Genomic DNA, 18,465 nt, shown 5'->3' with positions numbered 1-18,465 from the left:
GGAAGTTGTTTGACTTAAAGTTGCAGAAGGAGAGCATGCATTTGTGTGAGGATGAGAAGTTTCAGACAGTGAGCCCAACCGGGTGTGTTTCAGTTCTTGTATGGAAAGAGGTTCTTTTTTTTTTTTTTTTAAAGATTTATTTATTTATTGGAAAGTCAGATATACAGAGAGGAGGAGAGACAGAGGAAGATCTTCTGTCTGATGATTCACTCTCCAAGTGAGCGCAACGGCCAATGCTATGCCGATCCAAAGCCAGGATCCAGGAACTTCTGGGTCTCCCACGCGGGTGCAGGGTTCCAAGGCTTTGGGCTGTCCTCGACTGCTTTCCCAGGCCACAAGCAGGGAGCTGGATGGGAAGTGGAGCTGCCAGACTAGAACCAGTGCCCGTATGGAACCCTACCGTGTTCAAGGCGAGGACTTGAGCCACTAGGCCATGTCGCCAGGCCCATGGAAAGAGGTTCTTACTGGCTTTCATCATGGAGGAAAATTAATATTTGTGTGAGAAATGATTAAACACGAATTGAAATTGTTTTCAGTTCTATGTTGTAGCAGAATTAATGAACTAATTTGGAAAATCCAGGGAAATATTTTAGGGTAATCCAGTTGTAGTGCCTAATACCTATTAAAAGTTATGTAATAATTGATTTTTGGGTATGTCAGTTTTGTGTTTTTTCACCTTATGATGTAAGAGGTACCTTTAAAAAAATCAAAGTTTAATTTGAAGGTTAAGAAGAATCTGTTAAATGTGTGATAATTAAGTGGTATTCTGGACTCATGTTTTGTTGTTGTTTTGTTGCATCTTGTTCATATGACTGCTAATTACTTTTACGTGGTACACTTGTTAGTTGATTGCATTTGTAAAGTTCTGATATTATGAATGCAATTCTCATGTAATGAAATATATAACTAAAAGGTAGAACCTATGTGAATGTTGACCTTTCCATTGTCTATTGATTTGACTAGCGAATTGGGTTATTAATTTGTCACGATAGAATTAACAGCCCTAAAAAATATAAGGCATGTGGCTCTGACTTTGCCTAAATATTAGCATGTTTCTCATATGCCTTATTACTTTCTTAATTTAAACATGTGTTTTGTATCACAAGAAGTTAGGGAAATCCAACGCAAAAAGTAATTTAGAGTTTATTGTGAGAAAGGACGATTTTCTCACAGATTTCTTCTAACCTGGGATTCCTCTTAGAATGGGAATGGCGTGTGAAAATACCTCCCCATTTCCTTGAGGTTGCAGAGCATACTATAATCCTTCTTGTGTTCTGGTTCAGATAATCAAGGGAGAGACTTGCCAGAAATAACCTGTTGCTGAAATGCCATTTATTTGGTTCTGTAGAGATGAATTAGGAGAAAATGTCTTTGTATCAAGCGGTTTGAAAAGTGTATGTTGGTTAACTGCACATCATTGACTTTGCTTTTGCATTTCCCTTCATCAGGGCCGGCAGATCGAATATATTGATATAGAGCGGCCTTCCACTGGAGGCCTTGGATTCAGTGTGGTGGCACTTAGAAGTCACAACATGAGACAAGTGGATATCTTTGTGAAGGAAGTGCAGCCGGGGAGTATAGCGGACAGGTGAGGAGCATACCCATTTTTCTAATACCTTTCTGACAAATCTGAAAACACTAAGAAGAGAATTCTAAATTACAAAGAAAAACAGTAATAAAGGCATGGACACGCGCTTTAGCTGTTCTCATGCATTTGTGTGTTTTTGTATACCCTTGGGGCAGCACTTGAGCTAGTTAGGAATCATTACAGACTTTTCTATTTTGAAGATTTGTTTTTTATTGCGAAGTGAGATATACAGAGAGGAGAGATAGAGAGGAAGATCTTCAATCTGATGACTCTCCAAGTGACCGCAATGGCCAGAGCTGTGCCTATCTGAAGCCAGGAGCCTCGTCTGGGTCTCCCACACAGGTGTAGGGTCCCAATTTGTCCATCCTCCACTGTCATGCCAGGGTCCCTGGTGCGGAGCATGTTCTGGGGGTTCTACTGAAGTGGTTTCAATAGTTCTGAGATGTTGTTGATATCAGTGCTCCACAGATGAGGAAATACTTCCAAAGTGAATTGGCTGACAGTCCACTAAAGAGTGTCTGTTTGCCCGGAAGTTTGCTGTCAAGTTTCACTGGAATAGTAGATCAGTTTGTTCTGCCCGCCTTTCTCTGTAAACCAACAAGTGCTCCGGCCCAACCCAGCCCTGCCCACTACACACTTGAACCCTCATGTACACCTTGGGGAGCTGAAACCCATTCAGAGCGACCCCAGTCCCCCCTGTGCCAGCCTCCAGCTCTGGTTCGTGTTCCTGCCAGCATGTACAGTCTTGATAGAGTTTTGTAGATACAGGGATTCTCCCGTTCTCCCTCCCTTTTCTATCCCTACTTTTCCCCTTTTCATAATTCCCACCCTCCCAATTTAACATTCTGGTGCTCAAGGGTATCATGTCAGTGTAGATATAAACAGGCAGAGAATCTAGTATTACACCGTCACTTCCAGTGTCACTGGGGATCCTCCTTTTATCTGAGAATAGAGTTGCTTGCTGCAGTGTATTTTCAGTTCCTGTTAGTCTCCATTATGCAGTTCATCTGTGAGAAAGTATGAATATACTTGTTCACCTAAATATCTATTTGTTTTGTGTTTGTATGGATGTTGCTTTATGTCACAGAACATATGGTATTTGTCCTTTTGAGACTGCCTTTTTTCTCTGAGCATAATGGATCTCTAATTGGGAGCATTTTATTGCAGATGGGAGAATTTTCTTTTCAATGGCTGTATAGTATTTTATGGAGTATTTCATACTGCAGTTCTTCATTCATTCCTCTTTTCATGGGCATCTGGGTTGTTTCCATGTCTTTGCTATTGTGTAATGTGCTGCTATAAATATAAGGGTGTTTGTTACTTTCTCATATGTCATTTTACTTCCGTTGGACATATTCCTCGGAATGGGATAGCTGGATCAAGCGGTACATCAGTTTTCAGTTATCTGAACACTCTCCATACTGACTTCCATGGTGACCACATTAGCCTATACTCCCTCTAACAGTGCAACAGGGTATCTTTTTTTCCTCCTACATCCATGCTAGTAAGTGGTGTCAGTAGATTTTTGAATCTATGTTATTCTTACTGGAGTTAGGTGAAACATCATTAAATTTTTTTTTAAGGTTTATTTATTTTTTATTACAAAGTCAGATGTAAAGAGAGGAGTAGAGGCAGAGAGTAAAATCTTCTGTCTGATGATTCACTCATCAAGCGACTACAACGGCCAGTGCTATGCTGATCCGAAGGTGGGAACCAGAAACTTCCTCCTGGTCCCCCACACAGGTGCACGGTCCCAAAGCCTTGGGCCGTCCTCGACTGCTTTTCCAGGCCACAAGCAGGGAGCTGGATGGGGAGCTGCACTGCCAGGATTAGAACTGGCACCCATATGAGATCCTGGTGCGTGCAAGGCGAGGACTTTAGCCACTAGGCCACCACACTGGGCCCCCTTTTGCCTATTTCTTAACAAGGTTGTTGGTTTTGTTGTTGAGTTTCCGAAGTTCTTTATATATCCTGGTTACTAGTCCCCTATCTGTTGTGTGGTATACAAGCATTTTCTCCCATTCTTCTGATTGCCTCTTCACCAAGTTTATCATTTACTTTGCTGTATAGAAGCTTCTTAGTTTGGTGTAGTCCCATGTGTTTATTTTGGCTTTGACTTGATTTCTTTAAAAATTTTATTTTTGGTGATGTTTACACGATTGATCAGGGTGGGAGGGGTCAAGGGTCATGGGAAAGTGGGCGAAAGCGTTGTTGACACCTTTTCTTTTTCTTCTTCCTGTATCTGGGGGAGGAGGGACACAGGGGAGGAAACCACTGCCTGCCTCCCATCGGTCCCTGTGCCTGGGGATGAGGCACAGCCACCTGATGTCACCCCAGGGTCCCTGTGCAGCATTTTCTGAGGGTTCTGATAAAGTGGTTTTGATAGTTCTGAGGTGCCGTGATATTACCGCTCCAGGGATGAAGAAATCCTTTTGGCTGACTTTTCTAAGAAATCTTTACCAACTCCTGGGTCTTGTCAAGAGCTTCCTATGTGTTCCTGTGATAGTCTGATGATTTCAAGGTGCAGATTTAGGTCCTTGATCCATTTAGAGCTGATTTTTGTGTAAGGTGACAAGTGGGGGTCTTGCTCCTTACTTCTCAGGCTGATATCCAGTTTCCCCAGCAGCATTTGTTGGAGAGTACCAAACCCATATATGATGCTGGCACCAAGGTGGAGGATTAGCCCATATGTTATGGCTCCATTCCTCAAAAAATATGTTTTAAAAGAGAATAAGGAGCCATGAATTAATCTAGAAATATATAAAAACTGTTCTGAATGGACAGTATGTATAATAATTTATGTTAGGAATTTATAAAAAGGAAGACATTGAAGATGACAAAATAGAGAAGATTCCTGGATATTGTGCTGAAGTATTACATTTAGAATGTTTATGATTGAAAGAAGTTTCACAAGAAGAATTCTTAATTAAATTTTTTTTTCTTTTCTTAATTATTATTAATTACATTGCATTATGTGACACTGTTTTATAGGTATTGGGATTCCCCACAACCCTCCCCTAACCTTCCCCCCATGGTGGATTCCTCCACCTTGTTGTGTAACCACAGTTCAAGTTCAGTTGAGATTTTTCATTGCAAGCATATGTCAAGCATAGAGTCCAGCATCTTATAGTCCGGACAAGTTTAACGGCTTCTTGGGGAGACCTTCTCTGGTCCCATTCAGCTGGTGGTTGCAATTGTTGGGTAGGTTCCATCTTGAGCCTCGACTTCCACTGGAATCAAAGGGTGTTGTAGTCCATCCTGGTTCTGCTCGTCCCTTACTCAGCCATCACACCAACCACTGGGAGGTGCAGCCTAGTGGGAGCGATCCCCAATTACCCCTACCTGGCCCACCCCTGCCCTGATTTGCCAGCATGTGTAGCAGCCTAGTTTAGTCTGCCCCATATCCCATTGGGCTCTTGTAAATGTCGAGGGGTATTGGAGCTTAGCTCCATCCGACCAGCCCAACTGTCCAGCCCTCATGGATGTTGTTGAGTGCCTCTCTGTCTAGCCATCCCAGCCCCTGTCCTAGTTGTTATTGTGCCTTCCCATGGAAATGTTGACCCAAGAATGGGTAGCCCACTATTTCCCTCCCGGGTCACTCTCACTCTCGGTTTGTGCTCTTTCCAGGTGGCCATGTGGTTGGACTTGACAGTAATGGCCGCTCGTGCTTAAAAAATTTTTTTTAAACTATTGCAAATTAGTTAAACATAGAATGGGAAGTTATACAATACAGAAACATCTAACAAACAAAATACTGAATACAACTAGGAGATACCTTAGAAAGTTTTTTTTTCAATAAAGTAATGTTCTGTATCTAATTCTCATTTCTTAATATAGTAGCCCTTTCTAATATTTTAAAATAATTTTAAACAACATTTTAAATGAAATATATAGATATTCTATTGTCAGAGCTACCCATAATTTAGGCTTCAAAAATTAAAACGTTCAATTTGGTAGTTCCAGGGAGATTCTAAAACACCCAAATCCCTGTCCTTAAAAGAGTCGAAATCTAAGAGGTTAGTTATTTGCAGCTCTGTGGAACTGTGTTTAATAGGCATGAGTGTTCACTAAGTGATGGATGAGTGCTTCAGGGCACTGTGGAACAGAGGAAGTGATGGAGACTGTGAGGCACTGCGGGATAGTGAAGGATGGCTTCATTTGGGTGAACAGAGTGAGAAGGTATCGTAAGTGGAGGAAACAGTGTATACCAGAGCAGGATATGCCAGACATGTTCACAGAGCATCAGAGAAGCTGGAGTAGAGATTTGCGCAAAGAGGAATCCTGGTTAGAGGAATGCTTTGGGTGGAATGTAGAGGCCCGTGACTATGAACCATTCCTCTTTGCTCAAAGCCCTTTTCCTTGGGTTCCTGGAAATTGATAATTAATGTATTCTGGTCTGTGGTCAAAGTTTTGCTGATCAGATATGAACTGAGAAAAGTAGGCACATTATAATGAACTTTTCATTATTGCACATTTTGTTTATGAAGAGGATTATGCTCTGTTCTGATTTTTTTTTTTTTTTTTAGAAAGAGAACCCTTTATTTTAAAGGCAGAGTCTCAGAGAGGCAGGAAAGAGAGAGAGAGAGATCTTCCATTCTTGGGTTTGCTCCCCAAATGGCCACAAGTTTTGGAGCTAGGCCTGGCCAATGCTAGGCGCCCAGAACTCCTTCCTGGTCTCATCTGAGGGTGGTAGTGTCTAAGTACTTGGGTAGCTATCACGTGCCACTTGGCCAGGAGCAGGAGCAGGATCAGAAGTCCAGTGCCTGAAACTAGGACTACCTGTTGTGTGGGTTGCGCATCTCAGTTGGTGCTCAATGTACTGTGCTACAACTAGCTCTCCTTCCTGTATCTTAAGGTTGAAAATGTTGTCTAATAAACAACCATGAGAGAAATTTATTTTCTTTCTTTTGGGTCTCTCTTTATTGATCAATAATGATAGGTAATCATTTCATATTTTTGAGCTGGGAAATCCCAGGATGAAGAGAGCCTAGAAAAATAACTCTTGAGTGATTTTTGTAAATTAGATTTTGATATTAGATAAGGCTGCTCCAGGTGCAGGGGTTGGCACTGAAATGGAAAGGAGGAAATGAGTAGATGCAATGGAGATGAGGCTAAAGCAGAGTTATGGTGAAAATGAATGAACAGGGAGGTGGTAAAGTGACGTAGTAAAGTCCAATAGAGTAAAGCTGGGGCAAGCACATCCTAGGCTGCCGTTAGAAGGTGCTTTTACATAGTTACTTAAGGAGTCAGGCTCCAGACAAGATGCCATGTCTGCCTAGCTTCAGTCTGTTGTATGTAAAACTTTGCCAAATATAGTACTTTAAAAGGTGGTTATGAAGGTTAGATAATGCATATAAAGCACCTCACACAAATCCAGATTTATGCTAAGTGCTCAGTAAGTTAACTGAGTACTTTTTTTTTTGTGTATGGATTTTGTGGCTTTCTTTTGAAAGTCAACATTTTCACCTTTCTAAAGAAGCAGTTGGGAGAGTTGGTACTTGAGAGAGAGAAAAGGACTCAGATGTTGGTTTAGAAGACATCTGCCTGGAATTTCCAGGATGAGCTTGGCCTTTATTGAAGATCACTGGGGAAGGGAAGGGCAGTGGAGATGGGGTGAAGCTGCTGGAGAGGAGGTTGTTAGCAAAGCTGAGTGTGTTGTTACTCCAGGATGATACTGGTGGAAGGCACATTCAAGTACACAGGTTACTCAGTGATGGGCATTGTTTGGCTCTGCGAATCTGTGAGAGTGGGACCCCATGACTTGTTTTTGTTTTTTCTGGCTAGATGGTTTTAAAATGTGTGTGTGTGTTTATGTGTATGTTTAAGAGTCTACCACCTAATTGGTTAGTTAAGAAATGCTTTGATGAAAGTACTCTGAAGAGCTCTGTGGTATTGCATAATTAAATAATTATTTGAATAAATATACCAGTAGATTAGTAATGCTTAACTTAAATAACAGCTTTTTGAAAAAGATTAAGCTGCCATATTGTTTAAACGTTTCTTCTCTTGTATGATTAAGAGATCAAAGATTAAAGGAAAATGATCAGATATTGGCCATCAATCACATACCCCTGGATCAGAACATTTCCCACCAGCAAGCAATTGCATTATTACAGCAGACTGCTGGATCTTTGCGATTGGTTGTGGCCAGGGAGCCATTCCACCCAAGAAACAGCACTTCTAGTTTGACAGACACTACCCTGCCTGAAACCGTGAGTAGCAAATTTGGAAAAATGCTTACTTGATTGTAAGAAGTATAAGGACTTTAGTAGGTGCCATTTTACTCTCGTAGCTCAAGATGATCATGTCTTCAAATTAAATAGTTTAAATAGGCAGCTTAACCTATTGATTCCTCTTTTTTCTTTTTAAATAAATCGCATTAGTTTCTCCTTAGTATGATTATTATTTAACATAAAGGCAAAATATTAAGTATTGTTTATTTGGTGATAGAAAGAATCCCATGTTCCTTGTTGATATAGCCAATTAATGAATTTAATTTAATTTGGTTGTGTATTTCAAAGACATTTTGACAAGCTACAATGGAGGTTTATTTATTAACTGTACAGAATTATTGCAGGTTTTCTTCATGAAAGGATATATACTGAACAGTATAAAAGAAGTATGTATCTCTTGGAAATCCTTAAACTGTTTTTTGTTTGTTTTTAAAGACTTATTTTTATTGGAAAGTCAGATTTACAGAGAGGAGAGACAGAGGAAAAGTCTTCCATCTGCTGATTTACTCCCCACCTGACTGCAGTGGTTGGGACTGAGCCTATCTGAAGCCAGGAGCCAGGAGGTTCTTCCATGTCTTCCATGTGGATGCAGGGTCCCCAGGTTTTGGGCAATCCTCAACTGCCTTCCCAGGCCACAAGCAGGGAGCTGGATGCGAAGTGGGACTGCCAGGATTAGAACCAACAGCCTTATGGGATCCCAGTGGATGCCAGGCGAGGACTTTAGCCTCTTATGTGTTGGGCCAGGCCCAAAACTTGCTTTGTGATGTGTTATAGATTTTGAAAGCTAATCAATATTGTTTTCTTATAACACTGTTAGCTGATTTATTTAACTCATTTATTGAGGCTGAAAGAAAAAGTACACCAAGTACAGCACAAGCTCACAACACATAATAATGTATAGGTATTTTCCTTGTTATAATCAATAATATTTACATAGCACACATACATAGTAAATGCAGTGACTAAAGTGAGACAATGTGTGGCATGTAAAAAAGACATGAGTTAGGCTTGGTCAGTTCAAGGTCTTGTATTCTACTTCCTGGCCGAGTCACATGGGCATGTAGGTTTTTTTTTTTTAACATCACCACCCCTCAGCTTCTTTGTGTCTGTTCGTTGGGACTGTTAGTGATTCTAATTCTCCCAGGTGGTGTCAGGAGCTCAACAGTGCCAGATGCCAAGCAACGTTTTGTGAATAGTAGCTGTTCTCATCAATTCAGACATTTTATTTTGGGCAACATTGTTTCCCAGATACTGCGATTCTTCCAAACATGAATTTGTTTATTTTATCATCACATAGAAAATTTATAATTCAGTATAATAAAAATTAAGTCAAAAGTATGCTTTAATGAACTTGACTAAGTAGATACTGTTCGGCAGTTGGCTGTTGTGGATTTGATTCATACATTTACTGTTGGCTATTTGTTGAAAAACTATACTTAGTCTTATATTTGTAAGATTATAAATATAAGATTACAAGATTATATTTAATCTTGTTCTAACCTTTAGTATAACTTTGTACTAAAGTTGGGTCACCTGTTCTCTTATTCATAAGAGTTTCCTAAATTATTCTTTACCTATTGTTTTTCTTGCCAGTTCGTTTTTGATATGACTACTAGATGAATTTTCTTAAACCACTGCTTTAGGGCCCATCACGGTGGCCCAGTGCCTGGATCCTCACCTTTCATATACCAGGATCCCATGTGGGTGCTGGTTTGTGTCCCGGCTGCTCCATTTCCTTTACAGATCCGTTCCTTTTTTGTTTTTGTTTTTGTTTTTAAGATTTATTTATTATTATTATTGAAAAGCCAGATATACAGAGAGGAGGAGAGACAGAGAGGAAGAACTTTTGTCCGAAGATTCATGCTCCAAGTGGTTGTAATGGCCAGAACTGCACTGATCTGAAGCTAGGAACTACTTCTGGGTTTCCCATGCGGGTGCAGGATCCGAAGACTTTGGTCCATCCTCGACTACTTTCCCAGGCCGCAAGCAGGGAGCTGGATGGGAAGCAGGATCGCCAGGATTAGAACTGTTGCTTATATGGGATCCTGGCACTTGCAAGGGGAGGACTTTAGCTGCTAGGCCAAGGCGTCGGGCCCTACAACTCCTGCACCTGCATGGGAGACCTGGGAAAGACTTCTAGCTCCTGGCTTTGGATCAGCTCAGGTTGGACAGTGAATCAGCAGACAGGATCTTTCTGTATTTTCTCTTTATAAATTTAAAATAGCTAAATCACTTGCTTACCTGCTTAAGTACAAAGTATTGGCCATACCTTTGAGCCAATCCCTTATCTGGGTTGGCTTTACTCTCATGTTTGCCTTGCTTGAATGTCTTTGTGGTGCAACTTAAACGTTTCCTTTCCTTGAAAGTTTCCAGGCTTTTTCGTTTGATTTAGGGTCTTTTACTTCCTCATAAAATGTTTATAACATTTTGTGAGCATTGAATTCAAGCAGGTAAGTATTTTTTGATTCCTTCTATCCACTTTGCTTAGACAGGGAAATGAGACCTGCTGCTCACCCTCTTAGAGCTAAAAGCGTCATTCTGATATTTTGCCTTGTGTTTTAATTTATTTCTACTGGATCATTTGATTATTTATATATGTATACCTGGTTCTTTAGAAGTTTGCCTTGCTTAATTGTATGACTGTTAAATTTGCTGAAGCTCTCTGCTCCTTTAGTAATTATTGCTTTAGAAAGCTAAACATTGGTGTGTTTTAATAACATTAAGATTTTTTCCATTAATTTGTAGGTTTCTTGGGGCCATATTGAAGATGTTGAACTCGTTAATGACGGCTCTGGACTAGGCTTTGGGATAGTTGGAGGAAGATCAAGTGGCGTGGTTGTGAGGACTATAGTTCCAGGAGGGTTGGCAGATCGAGTAAGTTCATCTTTTTTCTGACTTTGCAAAATTTAAATCATATGCCTTCACATGTAATATTATGATTACTTGTAAATATTACTGCATAACTGGATTTTAAATATGACTTTGAAGATATCAGTGTTCTGCTTTATTTTAAGTGGTTCCTAATTTGATAGGCTTCTTGATTTCATCGGAGGGTGATGTTTTTTATTGTCAATGGGGATTGATTTTTAGCATGTGTTTATTTTCTCTCATAGTATCTTTCTATGGCCTTAATGTTAAAATGAGAAGATTCAACAATATATTTGCCCAAATATATTTCATGGTAATTCTTGCAGAATTAAGATAAGATTGTGTTGCATTATAAAATCAAATGACTACTTTATTATTTAGCAGAGTAAACTAACTGGATACCATGAAAAACTTATCACTGAAGAAAAAAATTGTTGAATACCTCTTTTATTTATCATTTTCCAAGGATTTTCTTGATTCTGTTTGAAAGGCAGAGAATGAGAAATACATACACAGGTAGATGTCTTCTGAAATGCTGCTTTACTCTTACTGCTTGAAACAGCTGGGATAGGGCCAAGATGAAGCCAGAACTCAGACACTTACCTGGTTGGGCCATCTCCTGCTGCCTCCCAGATCTGCATTAGCAAGAAGCTGGAATTGAAAGTGGAGTTGAGATCCAAACCCAGGAATTCCCCTGCAGGATGCAGGCATCCCAAGCAGTGGCTGCACCCCCACTTAAAACACCTGCTGGATTTAGTTTTTAGAAATAAGTTCGTAAATTTGATTGTGAAGTCAGTTAATCATGAGCTGGTATTATGCAGCATGTCTCTGATAAATTAGGAATAATTCTAGTTACACTCTTAACTAGAATATGTAAACTTTTACTGATTGTTGCTGGGTGACTTAAGTTTTCTCTTCTAATAGATACACATTTGTAACAGCAAACTTGTTGTGCAAATGGACCTTTGAATGATTCTACATGTCTTCATTTCTGATCTAATTTGCTCTGCCTGAAATTGTGGAACCACTAATGATCCTGTTGTCCTTTCAGCATTCTAGAATGGTTCATTAGCACTTTATTTCTTAAAGTTTAGTCAGGGCATTCCTGAGATCCTTGCAGGGTCTGAGTTCACAATGTTTTTTGTAATAATTCTAAATGTAAGCATCGCTTTTAACCCTGTTGAGCTTTGTAATGGTGCAAAAGCAGAAATAGATGAAACTGCTGATACTAAACAAAAGGCAGTGGATGCACACTAAACCAGTGGTCATTGTAATCCTTTCTGCTGCAAGCTTATCACAAAAGAAAGGGAATATACCAGGTCCCTTGAGGGTATTTTTAAAATTCTAACAATGGATGATGAATGGTCAATGTTAGTAAAATTTGAACGTCCTGGTTCATCTCTTTTAAATGTGGTGTGTCAAGATGAAGCACCATATAGCACTGCTGCTGTATACTGAGCGTGATGGTTGTGTTGAGAGAAAGCACTTGCCAGTTGAAATAGCCGTTTCTTAAATATGGAGTATTTTTGTTTTTGAAAGAATAACTGACAGAAAAAGTATGGTTATTCAGACTTGAGTATTTGGCAGGCATGTCCATGAAAATGAATGAAGAGAGTCTGTTACTTCAAAGAAAACAACTGACAGTGTGTGTTGGCAGTGATAGGATTTGAGCTTTCAAACAAAAATCAGAATTTTGAAGATTTTTTGTGTTACCATGTGCTTGAAACTTTTCAATATTTAATGATTTTTTTCTGATTACCATAATGTTAGCCAATATTATTTTTAATATTGTACAATGAAATATGTCAGTAATTGGAAGATCTGCATAATTCTGAGTTTATATTTTTTGTAGACCAATATGTATTAACACAAAGTAATCATCGGTGAATAATCTAATAAAAATTGAAGATAATATAGTGAAATCTTTTTTAAAAGATTTATTTATTTTTTAATTTTTAAAATTTTTATTGGAAAAACAGATTTATGAAGAAAAGAAGACAGAAAGAAAGATCTTCCAGCTGCTGGTTCATTCTCCAAATGGCAGAATGGCAATAGTTGAACTGATCTGAAGCTAGGAGCCAGGTGGTTCTTCCACGTCTTTCATGCTTATGCAGGGTCCCAAGGCTTTGGGCCATCCTTTGCTGCTTTCCCAGGCCTCAAGCAGGGAGCTGGATGGGAAGTGGAGCTCATATGAGATCCTGACACATGCAAAGCAAGGATTTAGCAACTGAGCCATTGTGCTGGGTCCATAATACAATGAATTTTTAAAGTGTTTATTTGAGAGATAGAGGCACAAAAAGACAGAAGTAGATACTGAGAAAGTTCCCATCTTCTGGCTCACTGTCTAGATCCCTACCATTTTCTGAAAATAGTAGTTGAGGGTTAAAATCTAGATTTTCCAGATGGTTTGTAGAAACTGAATCACTGGAGCCACCAATGCTACCTCCCATTCCCTGCCTCTCCATGAAACTGGAACTAGGGGCCAGAGTTGGACATTAAACCCAGGTACTCCAGCATGAGATGGATGTGGATATTTTAACTACTAGACAAATGCCTATCCCCTATGAGTGCTGGTTCTAATCCCGCAGCCCTGCTTTCTATCCTGCTCCCTGCTTGTGGCATGGGAAAGCAGTCGAGGACGGCCCAAAGCCTTGGGACCCTGCACCTGTGTGGGAGATCTGGAAGAGCTCCTGGCTCCTGGCTTCAAATTGACACAGCACTGGCCATTGCAGTCACTTGGCGAGGGTAACATTGGATGGAAGATCTTTCCTCTTCTCCTCTCTCTATATATCTGCCTTTTCAATAAAAATAAATTAAAAAAAAAAAAAGAAAATCTCTTCCTCTCTAGCTATATCTATTGCTATTCCTTTCGAATAAATAAAAACACACACACCAGCTTAAACAAAGCCAGTTACCAGATTTGGGTGTGTTGTCAAAGAAAATTAGGATGAAAGGACTATTAAAATATTCCTCCCTTTCTCAACTGTACGTATCTGATTGAGGCCAGATTTTCTTCATGTATTTTAGCCAATACAACATATTGTAGTAAATTGAAGGATGAAGGGGATATGACGTCTTTTAACCAGAGATTAAAAAGACTTATAAAAATGTAAAAAAGTGGGACTCTTCTAACTAGTTTTTACATTTTGGAAAATATAATTGTTTTAAAAATGGAAAAATGGCCCAGTGTGGTAGGTTAGAGGCTAAGGTCCTTGTATTGCATGCCTTGGGGTCCTATATGGGCGCCAATTCATGTTCTGGCTGCTTCTCTTCCCTTCTAGCTTCCTGCTTGTGGTTTGGCAGAACGGTCCAGGATGGGCCAAAGCCTTGATATACTGCACCTGAATGGGAGACCTGGAAGAAGCTCCTTGCTTCAGATTTGCTCAGCTCCAGCTGCTGCAGTCTTTTGGGGTGTGAACCAGTGGACGGGAGGTCTTTTTCACTGTCTCTCCTTCTCTTTATATATCTGTCTTTCCAATAAAAATAAATAAATCTTTTTTTTTAAATTTTAAGGATTTATTTATTTTTATTACAAAGTCAGATATTCACTCCCTAAGTGAGTGTGAAGGCTGGTACTGTGCTGATCTGAAGCCAGGAACTTGTTCCAGGTCTCCCACATGGGTGCAGGATTCCAAGGCTTTGGACCGTCCTAGACTGCTTTTCCAGGCTACAAGCAGGGAGCAGGATGGGAAGTGGAGCTGCCGGGATTAGAACTGGCCCCCACATGGGATCCTGGCACATTCAAGGAGAGGACTTTAACTACTAGGCCACTGTGCTGGGCCCAAAATAAATGAGTCTTTAAAAAAAATGATTATATTACAGAATATGGAAACATATTTGAAAAAGCACATGGAGATGAAATTACAAGAAAAATTTATTTCATAGCAAAAAATTTTGAAATTGGTGCAAAGTTTTTCATAGTAGGCATTTAAAAAGTTGTTTGAAGGTCTCTTATGTACATCTTAATTAAAATAGTAAACTTTTTAAAAATTTCTCATTTCTGATTTTTAATTAATAGGAATTTCTAGAGAAAATCAACAAAGTTGAAAGCTATTTGATTCTCAGTGAAATATGTTTTACTGTTTTATTAGTGTATAATTGACATGCAGATTACACATGTGCTGTAATACGTTTGGACAGACGCTTGCAGTTGCACAGAAATCTTTATGAGCCGTTTCTGTGAACCAGCATTCTGCACAGATGACGACCAGAATGGGATATATGTAGATATATGTAGATTATTATTGGTTTACACTTTCTGATACTTCAAGTTTGAAATACATGTTGACGACCAGTGAGTTGAAAACTCAACAATACTAAGTTGTGAGTTTGAAACCTGCAGAAGGCCCGTAGTGTTTCTCAGGAACCCTCGGCCGTGTTTCTGGTACAATCTGGAGGCAGAATGCTTTCTTGAGTACGTGTGCTAATGCTCTGGAGCTCACCCGTTCACTAGATGAGGCCCAGCCGCATTATCCAGAGTCATTTTCTGTTCCTGAAATCCACTGATGATGGGTACTCATCACATCTACCAGACAGACTAGTGTTGACGAAACAGTGGTCAAAGAGTAGAGCAGCAACTTCAAGGTTAAAGCCAGGAGACCAAAATTGTCTGGGTTGGTTGCGCAAATGGGTGGCAAGAGCTGAAGTATTAGACCATCTGCTGCTGTTTTCCAGACACATTAGTAGGGAGCTAGATTGGAAGTAGAGCAGCCAGGACTGGAACCAGCACTCTGAATTGGGGTGACAGCATGGCAGATAGCAGCTTAATTTGCTTCAGTAATTTTTATGAGTGTAAAATGAGTTCTGAGAATAGGAAGTTTAAGAGCAGCCATGGGGGCAAACCCTAAACCTATGAAACTGTATAATGGAAAACAAAGAAAAAAAAATTAAATAAGCTTAAGAAAAAAAAGTCAGCCATTTTAAAGGTCTTGAAAACACACATCTGTGACACTAAGCAAATGATTGTTTTAAGTGCTTTTGAAATAATTTTTTTTTCTAACCTGAAAAGAAATGATACGGAGGGTAATTCTACATTTCTTCCCCCTGCTGCCCTGCATTAGCCATTTTAAGAAGCTTGTTTGCTTGTAGTAGAGGTTTGTCATAGTATATAATGCAGCAGTTATTATAAGAAAGGGTCCCATAAACTTAGCAAAATCAAATATTTACTAGAAGAGTTTTTCTAGCTATTTACTATATTAATATGCATTATGAATTTTCACAAGGAGGATATGATGTGCATTGTTTCCCATTAATCCCATTGAGGCATTGTTGGGAAAAGCCCAAGTCTGTTTTTCACCCTTTACTGGAAGAAATCGTCACCATTTCAGATCATGAGGGAGGGGGTTAGGATTATGCCATCAGAGTCATAATGGAGAAGCAAGTGCTTATGCCAGACTTTATTATTTGCCTAATATACATTATTCGTATGTACTCCTCAAAGCAGACTTCCAAGTTTTATTCTCAAGAGTATGAATTTGGAAACTGTTAAGAAGTTGCCTAAGGTTGTGCAACCAGGAAGCAACAAAGTCAGGAGTGAACATAGAGCTTTTGGACTCTTAAGCTCGGGCTTTACTGCCTAAGTCCAGTTACCCCAGATTGAGCCTAACGTTATTCCTGACATGGGAATGGCTGGCACGAGCACAGCAGAGCTGGCAACTCTCTGTGGGGAGGATGGTGAGGCCTGGACATGGAGTTCCGTCTCTCATTTGATCTGGTAGTGAACAAAGCCTCTGCTGTGTTTACTGCAGTCTTGGTCTCTTTTTCACGCTTGGCCCTGTTTGTTCCTCAGTTTTCCTCCATGTTACACCTGCTGAAACTCTTTGGGTGACTTTAGCTATGCCACCTTCATACCCAGTCCATGGCATAAGATGGGGCATATTATTCTTCTTGACAAATTCTTCTAAATCTATTTGCATCCTAAAGAGACCCCTCAGAAAGGAGCATAAGAGGCACATGAACTTTACAATCACATAGGTGAAAGCTTAAATCTGGGCTCTACCACCAACCCTGGGAAAATTACTTCTTAGCTTGTTTCATTTTTTCTGAAATAATGTCCAAGGGCACGCCAAGGTTTGATGATTTATTAAGTGGATACACAAGATGTAACTTACACTGGTACAGTTGTGACTTAGAATAGTAATTGAGTACAAAGCAAAATCAACAGGTAGAAAGGACATGAGGTGAAGGTTGGAGTAAATCAGGCATAAGTTTCCTAGTGTCCCTAAAAATCATATAGGTCACAGTCAAATCTTCCAATAGTAAGTAGTGATAGCACACACGAGATGTGTTCCGTGTTAGTGTCAGGTGTTCACTATAACCATATTTTTCTTATCCATTGTGGGAGTTGGGTTGGTCCTAGCTGAGTCCTTCTTAAGTTATCTCACTCTGCACTGTTGCTGAGTCATTGCCTGTTTTTGCTTATTGTGGCCTGAACATAACTCTAAAAATTTGAAGAAGACTATTACAGTCAGCTACAAAATAGCAATCATCTTGCATTTATGTAATTGAAAGGCAGAATGACAAAATGGATTTCTTGTCCCCTGATTCATACTCCAAATGCCCACACCAAGCAGAGCTGGTCTAGGGTGAAAACCTGACATTTAGAATCTAACCAGTCTCCCAAGCGCTGGAGCTGTTACGAGCTGCCGCCCAGGGTGTGCGTTATCAGAAAATTGGGTTAGGACTAGAGCCCATGGGTTAGACCCGCATGCTCTGATGTAGGGTGCTGGCATCTCGAGCTGGATCTTAGCTGTCCCACTGAAGCCCACTCCTTAATATGCTTTAAATTTGATTGTCATGCTATGTGTTTGAATCTTCGCATAGCTCTTTATTGCCTTTCATTGGCATATGATTTCTATCATAGAAGGAATTCTTTTTATCTTCCTTTTCTTGCATAGCAGACAGATAACAGTGGAAAAATGTTGATCAGAAAGTATGAGTAAATCGCTGTTGGACTTAGACAAGGTAGCTGTCATTGTGGTGTCTTTCCTATCAGTCTGACTAATGACTATTTTTGTACTTACACATTCCTGAGAACACCTGTTTTTCTGTAAGAAGAAAATGTTTGACTTTCAATGACAGATGCAAATTATCTACATCATTTTGAATTAAGAGTTGAGGTAAAATAGGGAAAAAAATTGTGACTAAATATATACTTCATGATGAAATGCCTTTTTTTTATTCAAGCCAAGTATAAAAACACTTGTTACTCCTACTCTTTAGTCAGGCCATAATTCTGTCCTATAATAATTTGATTACCACAGTTGGCTTTACTCTTATTTTTCATTAATGCCACAGGCTTTGTCTTAAGTAGTTACTTATTTTATTTCCAGTCTATTACTTGGATGAAAATAGCATATAAAATTGTCATTATTTATTGCTTTTTTCCATGCTAATTTTACCATTGCATGTTTTTTCTTTCTTTAAATCTTGCCCAAATGTTTCTGAATTGAGTTGTATTTTTATTAAAGCACTTCTTTCTACTCCCAGTCACTTCTAACATTTTCTGCTATGTTCACACCAATTCACAAAGCTTTGTAAAAGCTTCCTTCCTGCAAAATGGAAGAAACGGAAGAATGGGGAATAGATTCTTCAGTGTTAACAGCGTTTTGAAACTTCTTTCTTCAGAATTTTTTCTGCAGCTTATAGGTAGTGGTACCTAGAACCAGAATATGAAACATAGAGCCCAGTTAACTCAATAGTCATTTCTCCATTCTCGACATAATTATCTTCCTTACTCAGTGTTGAAGTGTCTGTTTTTCATCTTCATCTTATTTA

At 39.4% G+C, this 18,465-nt stretch overlaps 1 protein-coding gene across 1 annotated transcript in view; it reads left to right on the top strand.

The window, feature by feature from the left end:
- Positions 1-18,465, top strand: part of PATJ (PATJ crumbs cell polarity complex component) — a 338,320-nt gene that overhangs the window by 21,049 nt on the left and 298,806 nt on the right. Inside the window, exons 5-7 of the mRNA XM_040978446.1 lie at positions 1,449-1,588; positions 7,608-7,800; positions 10,567-10,695. Of these exons, the coding sequence (XP_040834380.1) occupies positions 1,449-1,588; positions 7,608-7,800; positions 10,567-10,695 (462 nt within the window). The remainder of the gene's footprint in view (positions 1-1,448; positions 1,589-7,607; positions 7,801-10,566; positions 10,696-18,465) is intronic.

This window comes from Ochotona curzoniae, unplaced genomic scaffold, assembly GCF_017591425.1.
Source record: "Ochotona curzoniae isolate NIBS_2020 unplaced genomic scaffold, NIBS_Ocur_1.0 contig_291, whole genome shotgun sequence".
NCBI classification, from domain to species: domain Eukaryota; kingdom Metazoa; phylum Chordata; class Mammalia; order Lagomorpha; family Ochotonidae; genus Ochotona; species Ochotona curzoniae.
This window is presented reverse-complemented; position numbering and strand designations above follow the sequence as displayed.